This window comes from Rhea pennata, chromosome Z, assembly GCF_028389875.1.
Source record: "Rhea pennata isolate bPtePen1 chromosome Z, bPtePen1.pri, whole genome shotgun sequence".
Lineage (NCBI taxonomy): Eukaryota > Metazoa > Chordata > Aves > Rheiformes > Rheidae > Rhea > Rhea pennata.
In genome coordinates this window covers 56,527,106-56,553,130 of record NC_084702.1, presented here as the reverse complement: position 1 = coordinate 56,553,130, position 26,025 = coordinate 56,527,106, and the positions used below count along the sequence as shown (strand labels likewise).

The 26,025-nt window shown below is 35.9% G+C and overlaps 1 protein-coding gene across 2 annotated transcripts in view; it reads right to left on the bottom strand.

Annotated features, from left to right (window-relative positions):
• IQGAP2 (IQ motif containing GTPase activating protein 2) overlaps nucleotides 1–26,025 on the bottom strand; it is a 125,842-nt gene continuing 99,817 nt past the window's right edge. For both annotated transcript variants that reach the window (XM_062600680.1, XM_062600682.1), the window contains 19 exons: nucleotides 24,452–24,535; nucleotides 23,703–23,774; nucleotides 23,380–23,449; nucleotides 22,849–23,057; nucleotides 22,145–22,294; nucleotides 21,208–21,371; nucleotides 20,286–20,510; nucleotides 19,524–19,664; nucleotides 19,105–19,189; nucleotides 16,525–16,757; nucleotides 14,235–14,367; nucleotides 11,546–11,648; nucleotides 10,428–10,569; nucleotides 6,919–7,006; nucleotides 5,706–5,918; nucleotides 4,565–4,725; nucleotides 3,547–3,690; nucleotides 1,317–1,425; nucleotides 1–884 (listed from right to left, as the gene is read on the bottom strand). In XM_062600680.1, the coding sequence (XP_062456664.1) occupies nucleotides 771–884; nucleotides 1,317–1,425; nucleotides 3,547–3,690; nucleotides 4,565–4,725; nucleotides 5,706–5,918; nucleotides 6,919–7,006; nucleotides 10,428–10,569; nucleotides 11,546–11,648; nucleotides 14,235–14,367; nucleotides 16,525–16,757; nucleotides 19,105–19,189; nucleotides 19,524–19,664; nucleotides 20,286–20,510; nucleotides 21,208–21,371; nucleotides 22,145–22,294; nucleotides 22,849–23,057; nucleotides 23,380–23,449; nucleotides 23,703–23,774; nucleotides 24,452–24,535 (2,640 nt within the window). In that variant the 3' untranslated portion in view covers nucleotides 1–770. The remainder of the gene's footprint in view (nucleotides 885–1,316; nucleotides 1,426–3,546; nucleotides 3,691–4,564; nucleotides 4,726–5,705; nucleotides 5,919–6,918; nucleotides 7,007–10,427; nucleotides 10,570–11,545; nucleotides 11,649–14,234; nucleotides 14,368–16,524; nucleotides 16,758–19,104; nucleotides 19,190–19,523; nucleotides 19,665–20,285; nucleotides 20,511–21,207; nucleotides 21,372–22,144; nucleotides 22,295–22,848; nucleotides 23,058–23,379; nucleotides 23,450–23,702; nucleotides 23,775–24,451; nucleotides 24,536–26,025) is intronic.

Below are 26,025 nucleotides of genomic sequence, written 5' to 3'. Positions count from 1 at the left end.
AAGAATATATTTTAAAAAAATCTAAATACTGATTTTATTGCATTTATTTTCTTACAAAAAGACAGACAGGCACAATTTATGTATTCAAATACTTCAAACTGAATGACATCTGTTCACTATTCAGATTGCCCCTGTGCCACTCAAAAGGCTGTGAAAGTAGAAAATGTCATTTAACATGAGGCAGTAGTGCATTTTATTTAGTAGGAATGGATCACAAAATATATTTTTGTACAGTAAAATGTTATTGTCACTTTATAATTACCTATAAAATTTTTTTTGAATTGCACAATAAATTCGCTTTACATTTGACAACTGCCAGAAAATAGGCTTAGTATGTAGCTAAATATTTGTCCAAACTATCCCTTAGAAACAAATTAGGATTTCTTTTGGTAAATACTTAAAGTCTAATAAGAACTATATTATATATCTGAGGTCATTTAAAAATGCTTTAATAGGAAGAGGTTTATATATTCAACTAAACTTATTTTCTGCCTACCTTAAAATCCACACAACCACAATAGCTGAGTGTCCTAAACAATATTTTGATTTGAAAGTACCAACACCAATGAAATCTGGAAGTGTTTAAATTAATCTATTTTTCTGCTTCATTATCAATGATGAAAAGGCACTGCATACATTCCTCTGACCATTTGGTGTTTTGTTTTTTTTAAAAGTTAAAAAGTGTCCAATGAACTTCAAACAAATATTTAAAAGCAAGAAATACTGTATAGACTTCCCACTGGTGGATGAAGAGTCCATAGCTGACATGTTCATTTTCCATAGAATTTCTTATTCAACAAGAATATGAGCAAGTTCACATTCACTTTTGCTTTATCAAACATTTTCATTACAGCAACACCTTCATACTGCATCTGAAGCAAATCCTGTAATTGTAAACAAAATCATTAGTCTTTACTTGAATTCATAAGTTTATGGCAACAAGGTTGGGTCATTTTCATTATGTAAGCATCTCAAGTTTCAGGCCCATCATAACTAAAAGTTACAACTATTGGATAGGTACGAAAAATGTTATTTGTCCTCTAGATTCCAAATTGCAGGCTATCAGTAACAGCATACAAGAAAAAAGATTTTCTGTGTGCGTTTTAATTTTCCTGTGGTATTTACTTCTAGCCATTAAGCTAATCTGGCATTTGGTTTAACGCATTTTGACAATTCCTATAATTACTATTATAGTACAATTACTATAATAAACATTAACCTTAGCCTATGTCCAGCATCATATCACGGAGGTTATATAATTAAACTATTCCCCACATGATCTGCTTTAGGGCACAGTATCAAAACTAAAGCTCTACCTGGAAATGGAGTTGCACTTTTTCCATCTCGACCCCCAAAAATTTAGCTTTGATTTCAAAGTCTCCTACTTCTTCTCCAGGTGTGATATCAAACATAACATTCTTAAACCTTAAAATGAAAAGAAGAGTAATTGAGTATGTATTTTGTGCAGTGTTACACAATCTGGTGACTGTTATGGGGAAAAGCTTGCAAGAAACAAAACAACTTTCACCATAAATATACCATGCTTACTGTAGCACGGTATGTTACGGATGCACAGTTTTATCTTCCCATCTCCCCAAGGCTGCACTAGCAACCTTGAGAGACCATAGACTAGGAGAATTTGTATGTATGACAGCTAAGCCTTTTCTCTTACCCCTCTCTTCTGCCACTAATCACCTTTCTGATCCAGTTCATGAAGTGGATAGCAAACGTAAAATGCAGAAATGGTCAAGTACAAGGAGAACAGGGATCTCAAAGAAGCATTCATGAAAATGTAGGCTACACTGTATTTGCACAACAATGTGAGAGTTGTTAGATTTGATCTCATCTATGATGGCAGTTGTTTTGACCTAACATGTCATGTCCTATTACAAATCTTATCCCAGGCCTAAGCACAGTATCCACGTAAGTAACTTTATTTCTCTCCTTGACCTGTTGCAATATACTTATCCTGCAGAACTGCAAACAGAAGCTGCCTGGGATCCTTTCACATTGCAGGCCCAGTTTATGTACTGAGAACAAGTCTGTCTGGTCATCTTATGACAATAAGAGGAAATAAAGCATCTTCCTTTACTCTGAAATCTGTCTTGGATTTGTTGGATTTTTGACTTGACTGATCAGTCACTTTCTCAACAGCATTAATCCTTAAAGCAGACAGACACTTTTTTATAGTCATGACTATTTTAAAATAATCATTAGATGATCAGATATTAAAGTAGAAGCAGTAGGATGCAGCTTTGACATGCATCTGAATAGTTAGATGCTAACTATATCTATATGGTTAAGGGTATAGTAATATTTAGGGATAGCTAAGACTTGAATTTGCTGTTGTGTAGGGTCAGAAAAAAAATTTAGCAGTTTTCATTCACTCTCCCCCAGAAAAGTATTGGAAAGCAGACATGCTATGACACCAGAATTAGAGGCTAAATAATGCCCATTAGGCTTTTGATTATTCACAACTTATCTAGCTTCTCCATTTTTTTAGGGCTATTGCTATTTTGCAATAGTCAATGCAGCAATTCTATATACTGGTTAAGTTCTGGATGAATGGTGTTTCCCCTTGTTTAAATGGTCCTCTAGATCACATTTTTTTCAAACAGGTAATGCATAGGAATGCTCAAACATTTTAGAGTTTTATGCAAGATTAGAAGCTTGCATAAGGTCTCAAATCAAAAAATTCTTTTCTTCTCTTTCAGACTTTTTGGAAGCTATCCTTGAGTACACTGCAGACTTACTGAAATGCAAATGGTGTAACATGAATGACCACATCCCTGCTGCAAGGTTTTCTTGGAGACGTGACTGGTATATCTACAGACAGGATGGATTACAGAGCTCTCAACAGTCTTTAAGTTGGAATCAATTTGGAGGTGGGATGTAAAGGACACAGAAGAGTAAGCATCCATAGCCTTCAGCAGCATAGACAAAATTTCTTCCTGCCACTCCTGAGTGGCTCCTTGCAGATGTACACTCTTCTGTTTTCAGTCTGCCTGGCGTGGCTCATTCTGCTTGATGAACTTGCTTGCAAAAAAAAGTGACCCAGAAAACTCTTTTCCATGCAGAGGAAGCAAGGGCACAGAGGAAGCAAGGAAGCAAGGGCTGATATGCTGACAGTATGACACAAGCTAAAATGGCAATGACCATACAAACTCTAATTTCTCTTCAGTATTTTAAGGAGAAGAGAAACTCAAATTGCTTTAGGTTGAGAAACAGTTGCCAAGTTTAAAAATGCTGTGCCTATTATTTTATCATGTATGTTCATAATGGCACTTCACATGTTTGTAGTTGGAAAGTGCACCATAGCAAGTAATTACTTAGTTGTAAAAGAGTGGTCTGTAAATGAAAAAGTAAAAACTGCTCAGCAAGTCAATCAGCAGTGAGCCCGCTGGCTGTATTTTCCTCTGAATATAAAAATCTGAAGTAATTTTAGATGCAAAACAGAAAATTCAAAAGACTTCTTGAAACAAGAGCCAGATTCCTTAAGGATCTGTTAACTACAAAGTGATCTGAATTATTTTATGCCACACTTACTGGTTGGTTTGAAGATCTTCAATTTCTAAGATAACGCCCTTTTCATGCAATCTTGCAGCTGTGTACTTTAACGATGCATGCTTCATTTTTTTGCTTCCTTTCACCTCGTCTTTTCCATCTAGTTTAATTGACCTCCGTGAATTTCTGGAAGGAGAAGAATGAGGGGAGGAAAAAAAAAATCTTGTGATTAATCCACCAGGAATGCAGTTTTATCCTTTATATTTTCAACTACTCTGCTAGTGATATTTAGTTTTCCTTCAGTCTTTGTCTTCTTCTGAAACTGTTTTTAAAGAACATTCAAAGCAAATCTGAGAATTAGGGGTATTTTCAGCACACAAAATGGCAACAATCTAAACATTCCTGTAATATTTTTTTCAATATTTGTTGGACTTAATTTAAATTCTATTGTAAAAAGCAAACCAAGTCCAAGAGTCTACAATTATTACTTTAAAATAGCAATTTGTAAGCATACAGTGAATGATGCAGATTTAATTTAATTAGAATAAGACTGGTCATTAGAATAAGATTAACAAAGTACCCACTGAGAAAGCCCCTTTTAATGTTAGTAAACTATGTTTTCATGCTTTAATGGCACTAATAGGTGTTTGATCTCAAGAAAGCATCATCTGCATCATACCTGAAAAGTAAAATGATTGTCATATTTATTTCATGTCTTTCCATTCTAAAGACAAATATAAATCATTTGAATGAAGAAAGAAAATCAATAATTACTTCCCAAAGCTGCATATGACTTCAAAGCGTGCTAGTAAAGTTACAAAGCAGCACCAATTAAATCCAATGAAAACATGCATATGTATCAGGCCTCTTTAAGGCAGCTTTAAAGAAATGCATGCTATTTTTTCAGTCTTCAGTTCAGCTTTCAGCAACAACTAATGCACTTTTGTCATCTGTGGGCATCAGAGCTTTCAACTACAGATAGCACCTGCCTTCCCTCCCTCCTAATAAAACACAGCCTCAAAACTCTTGAAATATTAAAAAGGAAGAAAACTCAACTCACTTTCTTGTTAAGTTGTCTAAACAAGTTTTTATATAGGTGTTGTAATAATTAATTTGTTCCTCATAAAATGCTGTCTTGGAGTTAAGTGCATTCAGAGTCTGCTGAAGTTTCACCAATTCAGCTTTTCTATGATGTCTGTATCTCCTTTGATTTCGGATATCCTAAACAGAAGATTGAAACTGATGAATATAATCGGCTTATTAATGTGATTTCTTTTAAAATATTCTCACAGATTATCACTATTCAAATTTGCACTTACACAATGTGACTTATTTACTTGGAGAAAGCATGAACCATATTACATTAGTTCTCACAAACACAGTACCAGTTATGGTTACTACAGATCACATAACTGAACAGAGGGTGACAAGCATGTTGCTACTTGTGTTTTGTCTGTGATGAGTCCTGAACTCCCTGGTGTCTTCTGTGATTCTTCCACCTCCCTGCCAATTGCAGGGAAGTCAGGCTGTTAAATTTTGGGTAGAAAGGACACTCTGTGGAACATTCCAAACAGTGTATTTTCCACAAATCCTAATGAAGTAGCACAGGGTAACTTCTGTACTGTTACTGGCAGGAGCCCCTCCAAGCAGACTGCTTTCACCAAGCACCTTGAGATCCAAGTCAGCTGTTGGAGATTCCAAATGTAAAGCTGACTTCATGGTGTCCATGCTAAGGCCTGCTCTGGTCCAACACTGACCTCACTTCCATCCTCCCAGTCACAGGGGCAGTGAATGAGTGGAACTAAATGAATCCATGTGCTATTAAACTCAGCTGCAGTCCTTGGAGCATGACACAGATGCTGAGGTCATGAGGAAGATGTCATCATGCTGAAGAAAGTGGCTCTTTCTCACAGCAAGCTTCTGGCGTGAGGCCTATGGAAGGGAAGCTTGCGCTCAGACTAGTTCAGAAATAGTAACTGCCAAGCTAAAGCTTAGGTTGAATGTAATGGTTGGGAAGTTATGCATTAGAGTGCCTTTCACTTACTTCATTGGCAAACTCTAAGATGATTTGGTTTTTATTTAAATAATAGTGATTTAGCGTAGTGTTCTGTAGAAGAATGTTTACTGTACATCTTTAGCTAGAATAGATTTACGCTCGATTCCTAAAAAGCCATCATATACAAGAAGCATGTTCCATTTACCTTAGCAATCTCATTGATAATTTCTTGATACTTAGTTGCTGAAGACACTAGTCCTGCTTGTTCCAATGTCCGCAGATTTCTCTGAATTTTCCTTTTCTTCTGTTCTATCGGTAGCTGCCCATCTTCAAAAATAGACTGACTGTGCTTCATTTTCTCTGGAGTTTTGGAATCTAAGATGGCACGTTTTTCTACAATTTTCAAGTGCTCAGATTCCTGAGTTAAAAGAAAAAAAAGAAAAAGCCAAAACTGAAGGTATTTTTCAGCTCAAAATAACTGTAAGTATCCAGATACATTGGATTCTCAAAGGAGATAACCAAACATAAAGGTGTAGTCTTTATTTATCACCTCATACCATATGGTTTAAAAGCACTCAGTTCATAATTTCTTGACATAGCATAAGTAACTAATTACTTACAACATCTAAATCTGCATTGAAATAATCCACACTGGACTGAAATCAGTCAGACAACTTAATGACCAGTTAGTTGTAGAAACACTGTCCAAATCTCACATGTGCCTCCTACGTATGCATGCACATGCTGAGGTAACCTAAAGTGTGCATATTACTGAAATGTAGTTTTATTTGTTAATATCTAAAAGGGAAGTCATCAGCTAGGAGCTGTTCCCACTCCATTCCCATACTAAGGGAAGTGGCAGTTCCTCAAGTAGATGTTTGCTTACATTGCTTAAGCAAATAAACTAAGTGACAGAGAACTTGATTCAAGATACTGAAATTCATGAGAAAAAAAATCTAGCAAAGAATTTGCCTTGTGATTTTGGTCATATTATAATATAGGAAAGCAATGGCCCTCTTTACAAACAATATAAAGAACTTGAAGAATTTTATTCTAGGTGTTTGCAGAAAAACACTTGACATTTAAATAGGAATATGAGCTAAAAACAAAGTTTTAGTGATAGTATTGAAAGAAAATAGCTATTGTAAGTAGTATGTTTTCTGTCTCTGAAATTAGTTGACAAAGACGTAAGAATTTCTTTTTTTCAGAACTGTTACCAATTATATGCTAAAAATATGCAAGTCTCATGTTTTGATAGATCTAGAGCCAAGCAGCTTTTAAAAGAGTAACAATGATTTTATTATTATATAGTGACAGATTATATAATGATAGAGAAAGCCTATTAAGGCTTTCAAATACTCAGCTATAGTAAGTAAAATAGTATTTTCTTCCCTGTTCAGGCATAGTGTAGTGCTTACCTGTTGTGCAGTTGCTGGTGTTTCTAAGATTTCTAAGAGTGTATCCCCTGGCTGTGTTCGTATCACATCCACAATAAGTCTTTTGGTCCTTTTTAAGGGAATATATGAATATTACAAAACAGCTGTCACTGGATCAACCGTGCATTTCATTTCTTCAACAGTAAAACTACCAAGCATGTTATGGATACTTGGTAACGTTTATGTTTCCTAGTGTATTATTTTTAAGAGGTTCCACAGATTACATTGAATAACTGGCTTCTGCACAGACATGAAGATACAAATATGTACATATTCTTCCCCTTTTTATTTTAGAAAACAGTTACCCAGTTAACATAGGAAGACAATTACTGTTAACATAGTAAACGTTCAGACAGCAACCTACATGTGGATTTTAATTATGATTCTGTGACAAAATAGCAGCTAGGAATAGTCATCCTTCCAAAGCCGGAGCTATGCACAGTTACTTTAAGGGTCATATTCACTGAATAAATGGAAATGCACTCAAAACTGCTGAACTTCTGGAGCAATATACAACTGACAGTGTATTTGCACACACACTACAAGGGGCAGATGTTTCTCTAGTGGCAAAAGACAGAGAGCATTTCCTCACTGAACAAAGACAAGCTGTTGCAGCCTGATATGTAAACCAGTTCTTTTTTGGTAGAAGTTTATCTCACTCCTGCTGCCTATTCATCTGTAATTTTTCCAAGAACATCCTGTTACAGACTTCTGTTAATTTAGAGGACACTATTACAAATGAGATACTGCTTATTCAGTTTGTGACCCACAGTATTGAAAAGATTAACAGAAACCTGAAGATGCAACTTAAGTTTTTGAGGAAAATATTTAAGTATGATTAAGACCATGATAAAACCTCATGATTTTGTTTAAAATGATAGTTTACCTATGTAAAGGGTTTTTTTTTGTTTGTCTTCAAGACTAGTTCTCACAAAACCATGATGAGATAGAACAAAGGATTTACTCATGTACAGGCAACTTTATTGATAAACATTCTGTTAAGGGTATTTCGATCTGATTTAGGCTTTTGCAGAAAGAACAGAACTGTAGGAATCACTCTGAAAGCATAGACAGAACTGAAGTAGTGCTTCTTTTGTGTTAAAAGGTATGCTTCTAGGATGCTATACATCCTGGAAAACAGTTTGTTCATCCAGAACTTTTGATAACTGCACTAAGCAGTTTTGACACATGGAACAGCTTCCAAGTGATAGCTGTAAATTTTTCTTCCTCTAAAACTTTTTTTTGGAATTCACTCCAATTTGCCAGAAAAAACAAAGATTCTCTTAAGTTAATTCACTTTGGCTATCCAACAAATTCCTGTCTTTCTCTTTCTGAGGTTGCCTTCTTCAGTCTTTGTTGGTTACCACCACAGTTAACATCAGTGTGTGTGTGTGTGTGTGTGTGTGTGTGTGTGTACGTGACAATGTCACTATTTTATGCACAGTTTTAGAAACACACATTTAATGTTATGCTGATATGACTGATATACATAATGAATCCTGCATCTGCCTCCTCTCCCTTCAACTTCTTCTCCCGTATCAAACTCAGTTTTGTTGTTTCCCAGACAGGGTGTAAAACACTTAGGGCTAAACTCTCCATTTATGTTTCACATCATATTCGTGTATCACTTGGTGTGTGGCATTCAAACACATATGCTAGGCACCTTGTGTACTCTTTGTTGGAGAATAGTACCTGCAAATTTTAGGGTTCATCGCAGAAGCTTTACTTAACAAAATCATTCAGAAATAAACCCTTTGATGTTTCTACAGAGAGGTGTGCAACTTGTGGAGGAACAGGAAATATGCTGTGGATCAGCTGTGACAGATGAATTTTATCCAGCTGCATAACATTTCACAGTTGCAGAAAGACTTCTATGCAATTAAGGTAGGAAAGCTAGAGTATGTGCTACAGTATCTATATTTACATCTCTTGCATAAAAGGTAACGGTAAGTTATTCTAACTTTTAATGTTGCTGCAATTTAACACATTTTGTTAATAATAATTCTAATGCCAGATTCCTTTCCAGCAATCTTTATCAAATTTTAAGAAAGTTTAATAAGCACTTATGCAATAGAGAAGAAACATTCTTTTAATTCTCATGCTATTTCAGCACATTTTAACACAGTATAAAGGATTAGAAACATTTCCTTTTAGTTTTGATTTTGCATATTTTTACAGATTCCATTAAGGGCTAACATTTTTCTCCTACACAGGAAAAAAAAAAGACAGGAAGCAAAAATTCTTTATAATCTAAAGAGACAAGAGTAGACATATTCCTATTACAAAAACATTTTGGGAACTACTCTAGAGCCCTTGTCTCCTGAATCGAAAGTGACATATTTTAACCTCAATTAGGCATTGTCATTGTAGTCACTTTACTTGATAGCTCATATCATGTTGGTAATACCCCCCCCCCCCCCCAAATGTTTGACTTACATCAAGTGTTCATAACTTATAGTGGAAAAAAACCCTTTTCCTCTTAGGCTAAATATTAAGTTTTCATCTATTTAAAATTAGATTCCCTCCCCTCAAATATCAAGCAGTCATTTATGGCTAAGAGTTAAACAAATTGCACTGTTCACTGCAGCCATAACAATTAAGAACTTGCTTCAGTAGCAAAACTTTACCTATTACCTAATAAATTCATTGTATTGAATTTTGATATAGAAAAAAAAATATTAACAGGTGAAAGTTGATTTCAAACCCCTCACTACACTCCCAGTACCTGCAACGATGTAAAATACTTATGTTTATTTACCTTAAAGTGAACTTCTAGCCTTCCCACTTGCGGGGTAAGAATAAGTGCAGCAATACAGGAGAACTTTCTTGTTCAAATACTACCAGGATCTTAAATAAGTTGATCCTTATTCTGGATAATTTTAAATAATTTCTAAAGAGAGATCATTAATTTGATGATAAATAATTTTATCAAAAAGATTTTGGACTATAAAGTAGGTTATATTTTATCCTGGTATTCATTTTTTAATCAGTTGACCAAAAACAATAAAATGAACATTATTTCCTTTCCCTGCATAGACATGTATTATTCAAGCTGAAGTGACAGTTGCATTCTGTTCAAATGCCTGTGGCAGCAGGTCAGGGAAATGTTTTCATTTGAGGTGGAGGAGAGGACAATTTGATATTGTCTGCCCCTTACAAGCAAAGATACAATTTCGCTTTGACTTTTCCAATGCAACGATGCTTTAAAACAATGCTTTTACAACTTCAAAGAAGAATACATAGTAGGTTAAAGAATGATCCAGTCATGGTCCAAAACTGAAATGGCAGTAAGCCTATGGGAAGATAAACATACTGGAAGAACTGACAGTTTTTTACTTTTTTCAGTTTGAGTAGGATTGAACACTTGCTGGTCTTTGAAAACTGAGTGCACTCAGGGCCTCAAAAATGCACTTAGGCAGGGATACAAAGTAGAAACAACCTGTTTTTGACAAAAACATTGCAAGAATGTCGTTTTTTCAAGGAAAACTTACTTTATCATCAGGCTTTTGAGATCTTGATCTTCACCTTCTCGTAACTCGTATTTGCTGGTTAGAGACAGTGAAATCTCTGTTTTTGCAAGCTGATTTAGTGTGCTTTCCCTGTTGGGGTCATTGGGGTCAACAGCTCCTTCCCCTGTAAAGACAAAACACGTCTTTTAAACCAGTCTGGTATCTTCCTCAGGAGTCAGTGCATGAAACAGAACAATAACTTACAGAAATCACTTTTTATACATCATCAGAAGTTTTGTTAAGTTTATTAAATAGCCCATCCATTCCTACCACTGTAGAAGCAGTCATTTTACGGGACATTCAGCAGTCAAAAACTATAAGCCATCTGACCAGTTAGAATACTTTGGACATGCCACCAATTCTTTATTTTCAAGGTACTGATCTGCAAGAGACTCGTATTAAAAAAAAAAAACAAAAAAAAAAAAAAAAACAAAAAAAACCCAAGCAATTTGACAGCCTTTGTCCTAATGTGGTGGAAATGAAAAATGAAAGAGCAGCAGCTATGGTAATAGGCTATTCACTTGGACTCTGGTAATACCCATGCTGTCTCCTTCTAAGCCAGAAGTCACAATTTCCATCCTAGTACAATCAAGGCAAAGTAAATATCAGGTACATTATGAGGGTTTTTTTTAACCTTTTTTATTTCGATAATTTAAGTCTCAATTTAAACGGCTGTTTAAGACTTCAGTATTGTTTTTGTAAGTTTTTAGCCCACACTGTAACAAAACTCAAGGTCAGATTATTAAAAAAGACTAGTTTTCTGTTTGCAATTTGAGCACAACTGTAGTGTTCTGCTAGAAACACTATTACAAATTTGCATCACATCATTAATATCCAGAGTGAATATTACAATTAGAACCTTTCACATCTCTTGAAGATGCTGTCAGACATTGCTGTCACATTATTTGAACAACTCTGCAATGATTTCCATCTTTAGAAGGTTCAGCTATAAAAAGATGCAACAAAAATACTTCAGAGAACAATTCCATAGTAAATGAAGAGTCTATTAACATGGGAATGTGTATCTTGCAGTATTTAAATGCAGTCCCCATTTGATTATACCACCAGAATGGTGTTAACTGTAAAGATGAACAACATACCAAGGAAAGACTCTACATCAGGAACAGGTCCTAGCCCTTCCAGCAATTCATTCAGCAGGTCATTAGGCTCAGTGGCAATGGCATCCTGGTGTTCTAACAGTAGCTATAAACAAATGTAAGTAAAGTCATAATCTGAAAAAACATACCCGATTTCTTTATATTTGTAAATAAATCTAGAGACTAAAAGCTGAACATAAACAGATTATGGAGTATCCAAAGAGAAGGAGGGGGAAAAAAAGCAAAAAAAGCAAAAAAGCACACGCTTGGTTCTAGACCAGATGCAGAATTGTTTCTGCTGCAAGAAAGCCTGCCGTCTTCCTTGTGAAACGCTGAGTTATCAAAGTTAAGCAAAATGAAGTTTAAAGATTAGCCTTCAGAACTAACAAAGTAACAGTAAGCAAGCAAGAGCTATAAACCAAATCAAAGGTGGACAAAGAAATGAACATAGTGTCAGTGGTGCATAGCAGATGCCAGCTTTTTCTGTATATCCATTCCATTAGCTTTTCTGAACTTCAGCATTGTAAATAATACCTTTCAGAAATGACTGTCTTCATTTGAAAGTGAGAAACTAGCTGTGCAGTACCTGCTGTTACACAATTTCTAATAGAAATAACATATTTGTAAGCATATTCACAGTAACGTAGCTGTGCATGTTCCCCAAACTTTTTTTTGAAGCCACAAAAAGACTGATAAGCCAAGTTATTAAACGCCACAAATTGGGCAGTAAAATTGCTTGTAAATGTCCTTTCATTATCAGTGAGAAAAAAAAAATGACTTCAGGCAGAGTCAAATACAACTAGCAGTATTACTGACCGCTCTATTCAACAGTTCATTCACCACAGTGGGAATATTCCTTACCTGGAAGCCTGATGGAAAGGCATTAGTTCTAACAAGCTTCACTGAAATTTAACTACAGCAAAGGATATACCATAGCCAAAATTCCGGAAAATTCCAGGATTTTAAACACTGCAAAGCTATATTCAGTCAAAAGTTACTGTTTACCAGAAAAATACTGAAAACTAAAAAGCTCAAGTCCAGAAAACAAAGACATACAAGCATTACAAGCATTTCAGACCTATTCACAAGACAGAATTCTAGGTCCATAACTACTTATTTTAAACTATTTTCCCTCAATCTTATGGGAAGCAGCTACCGTATACCATACTCAACACTGGAAATACTATGAGAATTGCTAAGAAGCACTACTCATACTGATTAAAATTCCATCATGCTTAATACTATACAAGCACAAAATAAAAAATACATTCACAGAATGTAAATTTTTTGAGGTAAGGACAAAAAATGTATGGGGAAGAGACAGGAAACAAAGGTGATGATTCCAGCAGATCCTTCATTCCACTACATTCTATAGAGGTGTGTGATGAAAAAGTTTAAGCAAGTGCCAAGGGAGACAATGACAGAGGAAAGATTTAAGAACTTTTTCTTAAGTTGAGCTACACATTACAAAGGACAAGATGTTCATGTGTCTCCCATTACACAAACTAAATTTTCTAAGAATAGAAAGTTGAATTTACATTTGTAGCGAAGGTTTAGTGGGAGAAGATGACTCAGAGATGAAGGCTCAGACTCCCATAGGAATTTCAGTGGAAGTGGTGCCATGGGCCAAGGTGGGTGCTAGATATGGTACATATAGACAATGTACAGACTTTAGACCTAATCACTTGCATTCTCTAGGCAAGTACTTAGAAGTGATGTTATCAAAAAGTACCATCTCCTTGACCTCCTACTTTGGCAGTTAACTTCAGAAATTATTTTAGCTGATAAAATGGTCTAAAAGTATAATACAAAACACATGGTAATTTGTCACATTTGGCCCAAAGAACAATAGAAATGCAACAGCCCTGACAGGGCTAATTGACTAAGATTGGTGCTTAAATGTAATTACTGATTGAAAACCTGCAGGAATGCCTTAAAAATGTAAAAAGAAGCACAAGGAATCTAGCAAATACACTTTTTATTAGATTAAGCTATTAGTTTACAGTTGAATTATGTTAATCTGTGATCTGAAGTACTGGTAGTTGGGCATTCTACATTTTCCAGAGTGCATCTGACATAACAAGGCAAGGAAGAAGGATTTGTGGTCTAAGAGATAGCTAACATCCAAGCTTTAGAAGGACCATGTGGTAGATATCTAACTTACACTCTAATGAGTCATTTTGTAGACTGCAGTTAATCTTTTCTTTATGCAGAATAAAGAACTGGCAGGATGCCACTGACTCAGTCCCTCTAAATCAGACATTTGCATCTGCTTCCAACACAACATATGACAGAATGCCAAAGTCATAAAATCTACTGAGTTTTCCTCTCTTCCCAGAGTTAGAGAAACTTTTTCAAATTGGGCTTACTTTCTTAACCAAGACAAGAAAGTATTTGTAAATAGAAATAAGTTAGAAATGACACACATTACATGAGAACAAAATCTGTTTCTTTTTCCTCCCGTGACAAAATGTTACACTTTCATTGTTGTTAAAGAAAATATTTGGACATGGAAGTAGTCTTCTAGGAGAAAAAGGAAGCTAATACTCAATTCCATAGCATTTCAGAGACTGAAGAAATTTTTTCCAAAGAAATTGAAAAAAAAAATAACTTTCCTCAGAAAACATTTTTTTTACAATTATTTCACAGAATATACATTTGAAACCATGGATAAGTACTTTTATTAACTTACTGAATGGGTATTGATAATTTCTTCAATGGAAATGTATATGACAGGTTTGCTAAGGGTCACCATGTCTGAGTATTCATCAATATTGAATTTCTCCTCTGGCTCAGGAACATCACATGCCGATTGAAAAAAGTTCCTAATAGAATATGAGAAAGACTTAAATAATTATTCCCTGTATACTTCAATTAGTCTGTAAAAAAAAAAATCAAAAAGCCCCCCCAAAAAACACACACAGAGACATTTGACATGCATTATATTTCTCTTATAGTCTACACTTAATGTTTGAAAGAACCTTTCAGAGATGGTTATACATCAATACAAATGATTAAATATTACCTGTTATCCAGGAAAGATGGGAAAAATATTTTCAAGGTAAGATTTTTCTCCTTATTCAATAAGGAGTGATAACCTGGTAAATTTTACATGTTTAGAAGAGTCTGGACTGATGCTGCTAGAGTCTGAATTAGTGCTTCAGAAGTTAAGAAAACTAAAGGATAACTACAAAAACAGCCCTTCATTTTATCAAGGCACTTTACAGTATGAAATGTGCTAAAAAGAAATTTGAAATATCCACACAAAATTACCACAAGCCATATAATATTTACACTTCTGTTAATCAGAAACTGAGCTGTCTGAAACATCAGAAAATGTATTATTGCTCATAAAAAGTCTTGAGAGAAAAAATACAAAGTACTTTTTGAGGGTTACTTTGACTCGACTACCACACATGCGGATAGCAGAGAACTACTTCCCAAGGAGAAAACGTCTCTCCAAGTTACTGGCAGTCTGAAGGATGTGTACAGACAACCAGGAAACAGCTTGTGCTGGTAACTACCGACCCATGGGGCAGGCGGACAGTGCAAGGGGCTCTTGTCAGAGAAATTCTCTTAGCCTTTCCTGAACTGTGCCAGCCTCTGCGCTGTTGAGTACAATGCAAGTTTCAGACCTGGAGAACCTTTAAATTTGGTTTTAACGAACAGTTGGGAACTCAGTTTGGAGAGGAAAAGGCTGAGGAGAGACACAATCAAATTCTACAAAATCAGTGGAGTTACATAAGCTGAATGCAGAATTTATTCACCACATCCCACAGCAATAGCACTAGCAGACATGCAATGAAACTAGTAGGAGATTAGTTTCAAGTAAGAGGAAATACTACTTTAAAGAAATTTGTTACCTGTTGTTTAAATTGCTGCACTAGTAGTTTGTGGAGGCAGACTGTATCAAAAGGTTCAAAGCAGCCTTTGACAAATTCATGCACAAGTCCATATATAGATACTAAAAAGTCTAGGCAGAGTCAGTTGCTGTTAACATTGCCAATACAGCAACTGCAAGTAGGTGCAAGGGGCCACTGACAGCAGCCACTGGTCTGACCCCAGAGGGCACTTGGCTCAGGTACAGACCAGACCCTTAAAAAGACTCAGTTTTGTTTAAAAAAAAAAAAAAAAAAAGGTAATCGAGTTGGAAGTGAGATTGTAGTGATCAAGAGCCAAGTAGAATATGTTTTCTCCTTAACAGCTTTGCTGTCTTCCCTACTCCCAGCACTTCTCCACCCTATTTTCTCTTCAAATTTGTGTCAAGCCCTTAAGTGCTTTAACATGCTTTAACAAGCGGAGTGACTCAGCTGCTCTCATATCTTTGCTCATGCCTCGCCTCTCAAGGAAATCCATTATATGAACTTTTGCTTTCATTTAGCACAGACATTAAAGACAGAAGTTTGTCACTTATGAGTGTCAGTTACAAATTTGTCACAAGACAGAAGAACACTACGACCTAATAACAACCACTCTAAAAGATGGGCACTAATTCCAAACAACTTACATTATCTGGAGCCTGTAATTCCCTATGAGATATTTTGGAAAAACATGTAGTTTCCTATGATTATCTCAGGAAAGATGAAAGAATAAGAACCAAAAAATGCAGCTTTTCCCTCTCTGAGTAATTTTTTCCTCAGACAAAATACTCAGCTGCTCTGACCTCTGGAAGAACACATTATTTCTGCTAAATAATAAATCATTCCATTTTGTTCGCACAATCTATTTGCCATTAAGAAGTCTTAACTGCAACCAAATCAGCAGGATGGATCAGTTCTTAAAGCAATGCTGATGTTGAAATACAGTGTGTTACTTCTCACTGCTGAGGAAGTTGAAGCAGACACTATGACAAATCACTCGATATTTCTAACTTGCAGCAAAATGATATTTTTTTAAAAAAAAAGAATTCGTATAAATTCATTTGCCTTATTCATCCCAGAGCAGATTTCTCAGAGCATAGGTATTTGGAAGAGTTTTCACACCTGAACTTCTGGTATGTCTGTGAGAGGTAACTGTTCATAGATGAAAGATGTTCGCTCTCTCCTTCAAAGAGTTTGTTAGAAGCAGCATGCTGAAGGACTTTTGCAACACAACCGAGATTCCTCCTCTGGTCAGGATGTATCTGGCCCCCAGCTGTCATATCAATTATGTCAAAACCATCAGGAGCAACGATGGCAGGGTTCATGTAGCGATAATACAGGAGGTTTCCAACAATCTAAAAGAAAAACAGTTTTAAGGGCTCTTCCCTTTGTATATACTAATTATATTTTTTACAAAACATGATCAAACACTTCTGCTTCTGAATTAGACACAGGAATTGGTGGTAGAAAACTGTGGGGAAACACTCCTAAAATGTAAGTGTTATCTATGTGGCTAGCTCAAAAAGTCTGCAGTCTTGTATAAAAAGATTCAAGCATAATAATGGGCACTACACCATAAACAAAATAATAAAAAGATAAACATTGGATTAAATAGTCTCCCATCCCAAACCAATCACTTCCTTAAAAAAAGATCTTGCCAAAACATTAAACAATTACTTATTAAAAAAACCTAGAATGTTTAAAGCTCAATTCAAACTAGGTTACTTATGAAAAAACAGTTATCTGGTTTTCACTGTCAGAAATATATTCCAGACAGACATCTTTGGGCATATTCTACTTTGTATTCCAAACATTCCAACAAATGCCAGAAATAACTGAAGATTATATCTAGAGTTTTCTATTTTTGAACTTTAGCATAATAAAATTTCTGAATAAAATGTTCAGTTAAAGATGACTCTTAAAAAATTTCATTGTGCTATAGATGAGAAAATTAGATGTTCATTCCATGACAAATATTTCCGACATCCACACACTCCGACAGGTGTCCCAATAACATTTAGTTAGCACAAAAGCTCAAGTTTATTCACATTTTAAACACACATACCCACAGGAGTGGAATCAAACCTTTATCCTAATAACTCCTCAAAGATGATAGTCCTATATATTTGTTAGGTTTGGCTCAGTTCTTATTTTTCTGGGATTGCTTCTCCACAAAAGAAACAAAAATTGTACATACTCCAAACTTTCTAATAAAAAGCACAGTCACAGTCAATTAAACAGCATTTATTGCCCTTCTTTGGGCTTGGAAGTTGTGTCTTTTAAAGCATACCTCTGAACATTAGTAAGAGAATTTCTAATCAGGTTTGGTTTGGTTCTACTGACATTATCAGCTACTGCAAGACTTTGAGTTGAATGTGTCAATGTAAACACATCCCTTTTAAAAATTTTACTAGGTTCAGCTCCAGAGGTTTGTTCTCTGAAATGCTAAATATCCCTGCCAGCTTCTACCTTGTTCACTGGTAAGGTTCCAGCTGTTTTTAGAAAGCTCTGAAAGGCTAGATAGCATAAGTTTCTACAGTGATGTTACAATAACTTGGATCATGAAGACAACTGTTTCGCATTAGTCCTGGTCCCATCAATAAGCAATAAGCATCAATAATTACTTTCTATAATTAGCTTCAGCTTGTGCAGTCACCTGCAGAACCTCCAATGTACAAACGTAAGGGCTTTTACCTAGCTGCCTTATGCTGATTGAATTTGTTACTTATTTCATAATTTGAATGACATGTCTGTCTATCACTCTAGCAATGCAGACTAAAAAACTTCATAAATGCTGCTTGTGAAGATTTCAATGTATTGTTTAAACACACAAAAGCAGAATCAATTTTTCAGCAGAGGAGCTTGAAGTCTTCTAAATTGGCTCCAGAAAAAATTTAACATCAAACAGCATCTTTTTAAAGGATAATAAAAAGCCTCACTGAAATGAATGCCTCAAATTTTAGAACCATTTCAATAAACATCCACAAAACTATTTTTATTAAAATGCAAATAGTTTAAATTCTCATGAGGTATCAGTTTCTTAGTTGGATGGAAGGCTCATTGAGCTATTCCTCCAAGTCCTCTAAAGCAGCACAGTAGCTGCGACAGGTTAGAGATGGGCATTGTGCCAGTAACATACCTATCACTCAACACAATTTACTTTTCAGTTTGTAAAAATGTAATTCCCACAAGTTTTACAAGCATCTTAGGTGTAACAGAAGATTCTACTTGCAGTTTGTTCTTAGAGCCCTTTCCTCGTGGTTTTTAAATATTAATTCAGTTATTTTTCCAATACATGTATTTTTATTATCCTAAATTAATTTCAGGTGAGAAAGAAAAGAGTTAAGACCACAGTGTTCTTCATGAAGAGACTGCTGGGAAGAAAGAACAGGAGGACAACACCAAAAAACAAGATGATTCAGATAAACTCCAACCCTTTAAGAACTATTATAGATCTGACTGTCCCCAACATCGGTTGAACATCATCTTGTGCAGGAATTGTAGAGTACCCAGATTACAAAAGCTAGGTCATGGCAACAGAGTTCCCTTCTCCCTTGCTTCCACCACCCCTCTGCAACCCAAGAACTGAATTTCTTCAATAAATGAAGATGTTTTCAGGTACTTAGTATACTAAGTGTCAATAAAATTCCCTTTTGGCATAAAAAGAACAAGCTGCTGGCAGTTTGCCCCTCAGAAGTCTACCTTTAATAGTTCATCTTCTGTTGCATCTGGAAATTTCTCATGGAGCGAGCTCTTCAGAACTTTGGCTATGTATCTCATTCCATAACTACATGTAGAACAGATGAAAAGGAAAATAATGGAAAGACTTAGATGAAACACAAACAAATCATTCTAGTCAGCCAAGATACTGGTTCTTCCCTCAGCCACTTAAAACACAAAACAAGATGATAATGGAAACTACAAAATGCTTCACATATAGGTAGACATTCACTAGGCTAAAGCAGAGTAGGGTTCTGTGATATGGAGAAACCTCTCCCTCTACTGGAAAGGTCATTAAAGAGGCACATATCACAAGCCATGTAATTTGAAATGATGAACTTTGCATAAAGCTTCACTGTGCACATGAACTGCTGCCTGGAGAGTCCTAGTTCAGCACTTACGGCATCATATTGAGAGATGAGAATATGGATGTGAGAACTTTGTCAGTTACTGCTCGCAAGCTCTGAATCGATGATTCCAATTTATTGACTACTTCTGTATGTGTTAATGCTTGTTCTGTGGTTACATCATACGGCAATTTGCTGCAAAGCAAGCAGACACTAAATCAGCCCAAATGTACTTGAGACTAAAATAAAATTTGTTTGGCTTTGTAAAATCATCACTGAACAAAAAAAACACATAGAACAAGACATATACAACTGAATTTGGTTAAATAACAAAATTCGCAGATTCATTAGGTTGTTTTTTTTCTTTTTTTTTTTTGGAACAGGGGGACAACATGCTATCACATGCCTTCCCCTACTTACAAAAGGAGAATTTCTTTTCAAAAGGTAAGTCCCAAGTATGGATTTCTGCATCCTAGTATAGCTCCTCAAAAGCACAGAACGCTGCTAACAGATGCTGTTACAAATTCTGGGCACAAGTTTGCAAATTCTTCCAAGGCATAGCTTACTACACTAGCAAAGGCTATGATGGAAATGACTCAAAGTTCACGGCCAAAGTGATTCTTCTGTTCAGAACAGATTATAGTATTTCAAGCACTCCTCCCCACCCCCTCCAAAATCTCATTGTGTTGTGTGGAAATGTGGGAAATGGGTAGACACACGGACGGACATGAGTGAAATTTGTCAGAAAAGAAGTTGAACTGAGGGATCTCTCAAGTATTTAACAGACAGTGTAATACATCGAACTTCTTCACTCACCTGGCTTCACCAGTCTGCATTTCTAACTGGTTTACCCATGCCTTGTACACATCCACAGGACTAGTGTTGATTATGAGGGACTTGTCATCCATGATGTCCTTTACCACCGGGGCCAGGAGCTGGCGCAGAGTGTTCTGCCCACGAGCACCTCGATTGAAGCTGACGACCATCTTAATGACAGTGGGGTTTCCAGTGACAATATCCTGTATCTGATCTACCTTAGAGCTGTATCAAAAGCAGAATACTACTCAGATCTGACTTATGCACGCAGTTACCCATGTTTTCTAAACATTTTTCAAAATCACACTTTTGAAAGTATCCTTTCAGAATCCTAATTGACTTTTTACATGCTGAAGCATGTTTATACAGCTTATTTATTAGACTTTCGTATAAGGCAAGATTACAGAAGTTACTTGCTGAATTATAATGTAAGTTAAAATAATGCTCCTGGAACATGGTATATAGTGAGTAACAGCTAATCTATACCTGATTCAGGCCAAAATATCTCATCAGCAAATACCTGTTAAGTATATAAATTAAGTGTTTATTATTTCAGGATAACCACCAACTCTATACTTACAGAACACACATTTACACAAAGAAAACATGGACTTTCTCCAACCTTTCATACTCAAGCAGAAAAGTAATGAAGCTGTAGTAAGTATTCATTCTTTCAAGTGATCTCTCATACAAAAACAATTTCTCCACCATAGAAAGATTTCTCTGTGAATCTAAAATAGCTTGAGCTGGAAATAAATTACACCATCCTGAAAGCACAAACTTATCTTGTGGCAAAACTATATATATAATTTTATAACAATTACAAAATTATGAATTAATTCTACCTTAAAGAATTTGATTAAAGAATTCATTGACCTATCTGTAGACAATTTAACTAAAGTCTTCTAGTAAATGTACATACTTTATTTCCTCTTCTAGAGCAGTTTTAAAGAGTTTAAGAAGCAGATATTCTTCTCGCTGATTGGAGGCATAGTTGTATAGAGTGAAGATGACTGTATCCATAAATTTGGTTGATTTGTTTTGAGGCATCTGGAAAATCAGCTTCGCCAGATATGTGGGATTAGTCTACAAAACAAACAAATGACTCAAATTTTATTTTCTGAGATGAACTACCCACACTCTGGGGGCAGTACTTTATTTCTGTTAACAATAAAAACACTTATATACATTTATATTCCCATATACATCACTTTTTTGCACCAGCTTTACTTTTTTCCCAAATGTTAATGCATAAGAAACACTGAATACTGCACTACGCAAATGGCATAGGTAAGGATTTTATTGAAAATCTCTAAACACAGTACTTCTGTGCATTAGCTCTGTGTATCCAGTGCTAAGTGAAGGCAGTATCTACCAAAAAGACATTGCATACTTTGTATATACTTAAGTTTCAGAAGGTATCTGTCCTGGAAGATCTAAAATTCCTCTAAAATATTTTAAATGAGTTGAGATTAATAAAAAAAAAAATACAAAACTGGATGCATTATGTGCTGTCAGCTGCAAAACAGACAGTTTCCTTTTCCCCACATGCAATGTAGAGTAAAAATGACAGTAATTTATATGGACTAAAAGATGCATGGAAAATCTCCTTTTGGCTTCAAGATGGACTGAAGTTATTCACAAGAATAAAATACCTAGTTCTTGCACAGTTTAAAGACAAGGATATTTTCAATTACAGCAATATTAGAAGATAATGATGATGTTTACAGTGGTCTGCATAATATAGTCCTTTGGGGATCTTTTTGTAGTCACCACTGCAAGCACTAAAACAAAGCAAAGGATATACTTTTTGTTTGTCCTTAGCAATTCGTGGTTTTTAACTTCTACATTAAAATTACCTGTAAAAGGTAGAATAAATGTTGATAAGCCTCCAGTTTTTTTCTTCTCTCCTTACTCAAACCTTTGATACCCTGTTTGTCAATCATAACCATCTCTTCCAGCTGACTTTTGCTCTTTTTGTTAAGTTTCTTACTGTGCAGTACCACATCCTGCAGACAGAATGATTAAAGGTTTACATATTCACAAAAAGACAAAGTGGAAAAGTAACATTTTCCAAACATTTTGGTGTCATATTGCTACAAGATCCTTTATTAGCAATTTTGTGTGTTTTGCTTTATTCACTAACAGGTGTTTTGAACATGTTTAACTGTATCTCGTCATCATTACAGCTTGCCAGTAATGGCTGTCTAGGTAACCCAACCTCAGGTACAGACTCATTCATTATTTAGTTAAAATGGGTAAGCTCTCAAATAATTTGAAATCTATTCCATTCTACCACAGAAAAGATGCTTAAAATCTAACAAGCAATTACTACTACTTATGAGAGGCAAAACAAAGAGTGACATTCAGTAATAAACTGACATATCATTTGGAACAACAGAGTAACCTCTAATGCAACTCACATTCAGCTATCTGGATAATTTAAAACATGCAAAGGAAGTGCTTCATTTCCCCAGGAGTATTTTATCTAATCCTGCATTGCTTGAACACAGAAAGCTGTTCAGTGCATGCTACCAAGAGTGCTTAAACAGAGTCTGCTGACCTGAAGAGTGATTCTGTTTTTCACTAGCAGTCCAATCTTTATATCCATTAAATTCAAGTCTTTTTCCAGCTGTTGATTGGATCGGATTTTTGTAACCACTTCTTCCCTTAACCTTGTTACTTCTAGTTCTTCTTGAAAGTCTAAGTCACTTTGGTCCAAGAGGTAGGCAAATTTGCGCAAGACAGTCAAGGGTGGATTTTCAGCACCAACTGTAGTTGAAATAAATAGTCTTGTTAATTGACATAACCTCAAACACACAAAAAACCAAGGAACTGATCCCTACAGAAAAACTCTGAACTCTACAGAGAAGTTCATGCCATTTAGAATAAAGGTTAAATATTTTTGTCATCCTGTGCAAGTACAGCTTTGTAAAATAGTTATAGCCATAAAACGATTTGTTTACAAATGCTTGCAGCTGCTTTTGAAGAGGAATGGGAAACTCAGAAATCCTGCTTGGAAGTTTAGAAAAGATGACTGAACACAGTAACATACATCTCTTCAGACATACCATGTTTAACTATTACCACTTACTTAGTGTTCTGTAGTCCTCCCTAGCTTTATTTGCTCTGAGAAACGCTTGTATCTTCACAATTTCTTCATTCTGGAAGGGACCAAGATTAGATACAAAGAATCAATAAACTTCTAAACTACAATTCGTATTTTGTGTAAGATGATGAATATAGGTATCTAGATAAAGACTAGTATCACTGGGGGAAAAAACACACAAATGTCTGCAGTTAGAATAAATTTTTGTTCAGAAGCATCTTGCAGAACCTGTGTACTCATTCCTGAGATTCCAGTGCACTTGAAGTCATTTTAATGCTCTATGCTGAAAATGGAGGAAAAGTACTTACGTGATCCTTGAAGTATTGCAGACGTTTCCTATAAGCTCTCTTTGTTAGCCACATTTTGACCCATGACTGAATCTGAAAGTTAAATAAAAACTCAATATACACTGCACAAAGCAGGGTGGGTGGGTATGGTAGAAGTTACGCTACCCTCTGATGGTCCCCTGTTGTAAGCATGCTGTGCTGTCATACCTGGGGACAGATGATCATACTGTTGGGCTCCTATAGTTCAGTGACCAGACAGAGGCTTTGATTAAAATCACAGGTTGAATTAAAGGCTCTACCTACCACTGGAACACAGAAATGATTTGCCAAAGGTAATGCTGCCTTCACATCTCAGCTCTCATTTGTACAGTCTTCCTCAGATATAGGAAATGAATATCCTAGCTGTAATCTGCTCATGATATAGTATCCTATTATCATCCAATAGAAATTTTAGTATTTTCTGGACAGATATTTGACAGCTTTTAATGAAGTGACACTACTCTGTCAGCTCCCATATTTTCTAACTCAGTATTATGGAAAGGCAAGTGTAAGGAAGTCTCTATTATGAGCCACTTGAGTTCAAAGCACATTAGAAGTCAAACACTTAACATTCAAGAACTTACTGAAGCTGCCAATTTAAAAGCACCACACAAGTTTCTGAAACAAAAGTCTATTCAATTTTGATTGTTTCAGTCTCAGATTCCCAGGCTGTGGAAGACCCTAACGATTGATGAATATACCCAAGCTCTTAAATACAAATGGAATCTTACCTTGACAACAGCAGCAACGTTGCCTTGAAGCACCTTTAATCTGTCAACATAGCTTTTCCTCTGTTTGTATCCTTTCCAGAAAGCCTATTTTATAAAAGGCACGAGACTATTACTAATAATAGACTAGTATTTATTCAAGTCTACATATATACACTAAAATCATTAACAGGTTTTATCTTGTACAGAAAAACTGATGTTATGGTAAAAAGATAGTTAAGAAAGATATTTAAGTAAGCAGAGCTGTTCCTTTATATATTTTACAGTGCCCAAAATACACTCCATGTGAATTTTGAACAAATTCACCACAAAACTTTGTTGCCAAATGCCATTTCCTCTCCATCCCCTGAGGGCATCATTACTCTGCCTTTTGCCACTAATACACCCAAAACGTTTAACAGCCCAGTCGCCAGCTGTACCTTGTGCACAGGCAAACTCAGTCTCCTCTTCCGCCATTACACCCAAGAGCTACCCCCCGACTCTTGCCCAGCCCAGGCTCCTTCTCCCAGTCTCTGCTCTAAGATTACCAGCCTGCCAAGGTCACCCAGGACCACCATCTCGTACCACAGAGGACGTAACTTCCTCATACCCTCAACTTGTCTCTCCCTTCACTAGCCCTAAAGCAAACTTTTGGTAAGGACCTCAATGACAAGGATAAGTTACTCTCGGCCTTTACCTTATTTTGCCTTTCATTTCTATTCCACCATTCTTAGCCTCCATTTGCTGGCTTTTCACAAGCCGTTTCTATTTTAATGCCCATGGAAAACAATCAGATAAGAACTTTGTTTACAAAACGTTCTCCAGATACTTTTGAATCTGACCAGACACTGAATTCCTCAAAACAGTACAGTCCTCTATTAAGCCTGGACACCATGCAGAAAAATGAAAATTCCAACAAACAGGCTCTCAGGTTCTAATAGTAAGAACATATATTGAAATGAATGGTTAAGATATGTAAATGCCAAAAATAAAAATCAGTTGCCCACTGTTTCATACTTCCTTTTTCAGCATTAGAGTTCTGGGTTTTGCTGCTGTTGTGCTTTTTCAGAGTTGAATAAATTGCTTCTAACAAGAAGTGGTTATTTAACTAGTTAAAATCAGCTGCATGTGCATTTGTCAGTGTTCACACTCAGCACAGTTTCCTTTATACTGCTTCTGGAGTACAGCAAGCTGAACACGTCCAAGTAATGCTGCTGGAACCAGAGAACACCAAGAACGCCGCCACTCCCTACCCAATTATGACTGCTTCATGAAGCAGCGCAAGCACAGCTTCCCACTGGGGATGGTCTGGCAAGGAATGCATTTCCTACAGTACGCTTTGCCAAGGAATTTTTGCTTCAATACTCAATGAATATCTTCCAGCTTCACACTGTGCATAATTAGGTATATCACAGAAAACCTGAACTTCTCTGACTGAAGTAACTTAGACGGCAGATATATGTGATCTACTGCTCTTAAAATGGGCAATTCGCTATTTAAAAGCTCACTCTAGTAAAGACAGGGACACATTGGCAGATGCAGATGTTTGAGCTGCTGCTAATGAAGACAGGGTGGCAGACTTGGTCGAGATTTGGGCC